The 5,826-nt window shown below is 35.6% G+C and overlaps 1 protein-coding gene across 1 annotated transcript; it reads right to left on the bottom strand.

Moving 5' to 3' along the window:
* Window positions 1–2,063: 2,063 nt before the first annotated feature.
* LOC108375963 (uncharacterized) lies at window positions 2,064–4,199 on the bottom strand. The gene is made up of 3 exons (XM_017632125.1): window positions 3,348–4,199; window positions 2,993–3,270; window positions 2,064–2,914 (listed from the first exon to the last, which is right to left on the bottom strand). Exons 1-3 carry the CDS (start codon window positions 4,072–4,074, stop codon window positions 2,117–2,119), a joined length of 1,803 nt encoding a protein of 600 aa, XP_017487614.1. The 5' UTR covers window positions 4,075–4,199; the 3' UTR covers window positions 2,064–2,116.
* Between the last annotated feature and the right edge of the window lie 1,627 nt (window positions 4,200–5,826).

Raw genomic sequence — 5,826 nt, 5'->3', positions numbered from 1 at the left:
GATGAGATCTAGTTCGTTCTGCATCCCCTTCTCTTTAGTTCCAAATCAGTTCCTAATTCGACAGATGAGATCTAGTTCGATCTGCATCCAGTTTTTATATGTAGTTCCCAACCTGTTATAAATTCGTCACCTTAGATCTACATTTCTAAACAGGCTTGTCGAAACATTTCCCTTCTATATTAAATACGATCGGTTGAAGGAAGGACATTGCAATCACAAATGTTTAAACGCATTTATTAAAAATTGATAAACCACATTAGTCGTAGTAGTAGTATTAAACTTAAGTAGTAAGTAAAAAACAAAAGTGCGTTCTGCTTAAAAGTAAAAATATTAGTTCACTTTGTCTTACTTGTCTAAATTTAAGCATATTGATTTTTAAGTAAATTCAGTTCTTTTTAAGCTTATATGTACATATATGAGGTACTTCGAAAGTTTTTGTCATACTTAACTTAATTAAGATATACAGTCAGTCAATAAAGTTTAGGTACAGTGAAGTTTTTACAATACCGGCAACTATTTTTTAAATATTTTAATTTTCCCTAATTTTTTATAAAAATATGGTTAATTCTACACCAAAAACCCGAAAAATCAGAGTTCCAAACCTTATGCAAAATTTAAGAAAACTCTGCGAATTTCCATCCAAGTATTGCAATTTGCACTCTTTAGAATAAAGTGAAGTACTCAGTTATAAGCCCATTCAATTTTAGTATAACAAAGTGCAAGTTTGAGGTAGCTAGACTTACCATTGATATTTAGAATTTTTTTTTTGTTGTTTGGTAAGTCCTAGCTTCCTCACACTTGCACTTCATTATACTAAAATTTAATAGGCTAAAAAACTTTTTCTAGAGAGCGTAAATTGAAAGTGAATTATTTTAATGAAATTTTGCAGAATTTTCTTAAATTTTGCACAAGGTTTGGAACTCTGATTTTGTTGTAGAATTGACCATATTTTTATAAAAAATTACCGAAAACTAAAATATTTAAAAAAATAGTTGCCCATATTGTAAAAAATCCGTTGTACCTAAACTTTATTGACTGACTGTATTAAGGTAGCTGTGTTGGATTGGCCATACAGCCAAAGGTATGTAAATGTGTTTTCAAATGCACAATTTAATTTACATTCATTCAAACAAATTTGATTTCAGATTGAAAATACATTTCTCTGCAAATAATTAAAAATTGCTACAATGGTAACCCAAAAAGAAAACATCTTGTTACTTTTTTCGTTTACAACTGGTTCGAAACTATAGAAACTGGGGTGCAAATCGAACTAGATCCCATATGTCGAATTTAGGACTGGTTCTGAACTATAGAAAAGGTAATGCAGCGGGGGACAATTTCCAATTCCTATGACATCGCTGTGTTAAATTCGCCAGTTGTTTGCATGCAAAAGAGATTTATCGCGAACTAGTAGTGGTTATAAATGTGCTAGAAGCGCACCAGTTCAAAACTAGAGATTTTCCCCACAGGGAATGTTCGCATATAGGAGAGGCGTTTTTGTCGATTAGGCCGTGGTTACGCCCATGGTTGCCACAATTGGTAACTTTTTACCAAAATTGGTAACTTTTAAACGGTTTGGTAACTTGGTAAGTTTTGTTTAGTTTTGGTAACTTTTGCAACTAAATATCTATTTGCATTACTAGAAAGAAATTAATTATATTTTGCATGCGCGTAATTATAAAAACCCTTCGAGTTTCAATGGCAGCACTACTGACACTTCTCCAAAATTACTTCGATAAAATTAGAGTCATCTAATATTGGAATACTGGAAATATTTGAATTACAGTGGCAGCACCAAGGGCTGCACTTCTAAAACAACTTTCGAATTTTTGCGATATATGTGACCTGGTCTACGAAAAGGGGGCTTAGGTGTCAAAAAATCAATTTTCACTTTTTGGTTGATTCGGATGGAAGATGAGATGCTTTTTCACGTGGTGAAAAGCAGAAAATCCTAACTTGCTTAGAAGTGTACTAAAAATGTAGAGAAAGAAGAGTAAAAATACGACAAAATATAATTTATTGGTAATGAACAAAATACATTGAATTATAAGCTATAAAGACATGATTATACACTAGAAAAACGTATTATGGGCCAAAAATAATAATGCTGAGTAGTTTATGTATTTTTCTTTGTTGTCGTTTTCCTTGAGATCTTTTTACGTGTTGATCCTGAGGAAGATGGACCTGGTTCCTCGTCTGGTTTGAGAACATCTTCACTAGTTTTTGCCTTCCGTTTCTTCGATGGCAAATCTTTCGGCAATGGAGCCACAATATCTACTTTAGATATATCCGAAACTAAGCTGCGAAGATTGTGATAGATGTACCACTGACGTTCCAAAGATAAACCGGCTGGTTGTATAACTTTCGGCATTTCAGGATCGATAGGTTTTAACAGAAGCTTAAAGGACTGCACTTCTTCACTGTCTGCGAATTTCTTTGTTTTTACACAATCTGTAGAGATTATGAAATGATGGAATTGCGTTATTCCAACAAGTGACTTGTACAGTGGTTTAAAATAGCTGTCCCATTCATACCAGACGACTTTTTCAGCCGATACAGCTTTATTATAACCCCCAGGTGATGATGCCTCGACACACTGCAGTAAATCTGCATACGTGTCGATGTTACTGACGGCATACTTACTTTTGAAAATACCGAAGTAACGATCAGGCGCGAACTTAGTGTGCCCGGTAAGTAGAAAATTGAATAAAATAGTTTTGTTAAGACCCCGAGCCAAACACCATTGCAGATATGATAGTACAGTGTTATTCTTATTCTGCCCAACACAATTGTCACAGAAAAGAACGAGTGTTTCAATGTCTTTATAGTAGGTTTGCAGGTGATAATGCAGGATGCTCACAACACAGTTAGGTCCTTTACCAACGTCATCTTTTTCGTCTATCATGTAATTGTACTGTAAAAAAAAAAAAATAAGTAAGATCCTGTAAAGGCGAGCAATTTGAGTTCCTATGATTCAGTTTGAAATTCTAACCTGAACTTTTTGTTTTTCGTCTGTAATTCCGAAGACTCCGCACTTCTTGGTTGCTTTGAAGTATGCTGTACCAGGTTGTTGTGGACTGACAGGGTAGTGAACGGTTTGGGCAAAATCAAATGACAGAACGACTGCTGTAGGGTCAGTATTTCTACACCAACTTTGATAATATTCTCGTTGATTTCGGGCTCGGTGGAGGTGATCAAGAAATTGATTAAGCTTCTGTGCGCGTTCAATGTCAGTAACACCTTTGGCTTGCGCAATCGATATTGTGTTTCCTATTAAAAGAAAAAATACTGAATTTAATCTCAACGTTTGATACAACTATAAAATGAGAAAATAATGAGCTACTTACCACGGCAGACATCGCAGAGATCATCCGCTGGTTTCATAACTGTAACATGGGGTATGTATTTGGACCATATCCGTCGAAAACTGCAATTACTCATCTTCAATTCGTCATCACTGAGTGAAGAAATGTATTTTCGATAAATTGAGGACTTCGTCTCGCTGGATGGCAGTTTCATTATCCGAAAATCCTTAAATTTTGGGAGTCGTCCGGGCAGTGGAAGAGCCATTAAATCGGCTATAGACTCGATGAATTTAACAGCTTTTTCGATGTCAGCCGGTTTAAATGACTTTGGATGTGTACTCGGTTTATTTGCCAGTCCGTGTTGGCGCACTGTTACACCCTGTGCGTGAAAATGACGTACTAAATTTTCGTAACGCTTCGTCGTACAGGCATGTACAAAAAGGAAAAACGAACGACAAACAGGTACTCTGTAGAAGGTAAATTGAATTCTATGCCTCATAACTTCTGTATCCTGTCTCTGTCCATATTTCTTCCGCCCAGCAAGCTTTGCGTATACACTTTCTAGCTTTTCGTTACTCATAATTCCAGCTTCGATGTGACTTAGTATCACTAAATCAAGTTCATTTTTCGACATCTCTAAACAATTGTTCCGCGTACTCTCGATCATTTCCCGTGGTATCAGTGTATGGCATTCATTATTACAACAATCTTTTGACAGAAATTTTGTTACCAGCTCCTCCTCCTTTACATCAACAACATACAGGTCCATCTTAACAAAAGTTTGTTCGGTATCATCTTCTGCCTGAGATACACATACTTCGTCTTCATCATCATCGCTCTCTTCATAGTTTTCATCATCGTTTTCATCATCCTTTTCATGGAAATATTGTCCGTATACGGCACTGAACTCCTCATCAACACTCATGTTTCATTTCATGCGAAATGCGAAGACGATAATCAACAGAAACAGTAAACGTCACTTCTTCAGTGTTACTTTTTTAAATGTTCCACACTAGCAACTTACACGATGAACTATAATAATATTCCGACCAACAACAACACTTACTGGACCAACAACAACACTTACTGGACGTCCGGCGCGGAGAACAATTAACGAGATAATGAGAAACTGACGAAACGAGTTGCTTACTTTTAACAGCTTTTTCACAGAAAACTAGTTTTCGCACGTAAGCTCCCTTTTCTTAGACCAGGTCACATATTTTGAATTCTACCATCTCACATTTTTTGAAATCGTTTTAATTATTCCGACACACAAAAAAATGTCGCGTGCTTTTTACTAGACCCACCTACCGATGTGTATTTCGACCCACTGAATCCGAATCTGAGGTCCGTTTGACACGTACACTAAATTATGAAAAACCGAAAAAATAGCAAACAATTTTTCGCAATTTACTCGAAATTTTGTACGAGTCAAATGGACGGTTAAAAGCACCCGCAACTTTTTTTTGTATACTGGTGCCATTATTTCGTGAGTCGCAGGTCCAAATAACGGCACATTCCGAACGAAAAATGACACTGAAAATGGCACAACGCCGAAAGCGGTTTGTCTCCAAACCAAATTTGACAAGGGCTAATGGAAAATCGTTCCACATTACCTACCCTGTCGGAAACACCAACAACGAAAATGAGAATAACGGAACATGCAGTAATTAATTGATAGCAAAATATTTTCTAATAAAAAAAAATATTATTATGATTGTCAATGGCATTTTCAATCTTGATAATTTATCAAGAAAATAGATTTAAACTTCTGTGCTAGAACTGGGAGTTCTTGATAAATAATCAAATATTGACAAATTATATAAATATTGAATTTATTAAGTCACAGAAACTGGCTGAAAGTATACACACATTTGTTAAGAAAATAGCAGTTTTATTCAGTATATTTTTTTCTCGGTGAAGAAGTGGTAAGTAACTTTTGGTAACTTTTCTTAAGTGATTCTGGTAGAAAAAAATGTTGGCGAGTGGCAACCATGGTTACGCCACCAATTTCGATTCGCAATCACCGTGCAATTGTTGTTGTGCACAGCACGGAGTTCGAAATCGAACAGCCAGCACGATTTGCTGGGTGAACCGAACAGCCAGCACGCCAATTTTTCAGGGTGGCAATACCCTATTTTGCGAAAAAGTATTAGTATTAAATATTAGAATGGTAAAAAATATTTTTTCATTATTATTATAAAGTAGATATTAGAAAAAATATTGTTATAAAAATTAAATATTAAAGAAAGAAAAAATATTAAGTTGTTCTTCCATTTTTCAGTTTCCGATTTCAATTTGGATGCATTTTTACTTCAGTGCTGCCATTGTGTGCGAAATTGTATGAAATGGAAAAAGGCATTTCTTAAGAAAAAACCCAGTGCTCGCCAATCAGCAAACAGAGCGTAACCACCTCTCACCAATCACCGAAATTTTTCTCTTTTGATTGCCAATTAAAATTGGTGGCATAACCACGGCCTTAGGTGTTTATGGGTAAGTCTAGAATGTCCGACTCGTAGTC

This window comes from Rhagoletis zephyria, unplaced genomic scaffold (assembly GCF_001687245.7).
Source record: "Rhagoletis zephyria isolate East Lansing unplaced genomic scaffold, Rhagoletis_zephyria_1.1 Rzeph_scaffold_09695, whole genome shotgun sequence".
NCBI classification, from domain to species: Eukaryota; Metazoa; Arthropoda; class Insecta; order Diptera; family Tephritidae; genus Rhagoletis; species Rhagoletis zephyria.
Note: the sequence above shows the minus strand (reverse complement) of the source record. Positions and strands in the feature narration are given on the sequence as shown.

Excerpts from the sequence above, each read along its gene's own strand:
- LOC108375963 (XM_017632125.1), bottom strand. The coding sequence starts at position 4,074 with ATGGACCTGTATGTTGTTGATGTAAAGGAGGAGGAGCTGGTAACAAAA. Across the intron at positions 3,271-3,347 it reads TCTCTGCGATGTCTGCCGTG|GAAACACAATATCGATTGCG; the intron begins GTAAGTAGCTCA and ends TTCTTTTAATAG. Across the intron at positions 2,915-2,992 it reads ACGAAAAACAAAAAGTTCAG|TACAATTACATGATAGACGA; the intron begins GTTAGAATTTCA and ends TTTTTTTTACAG.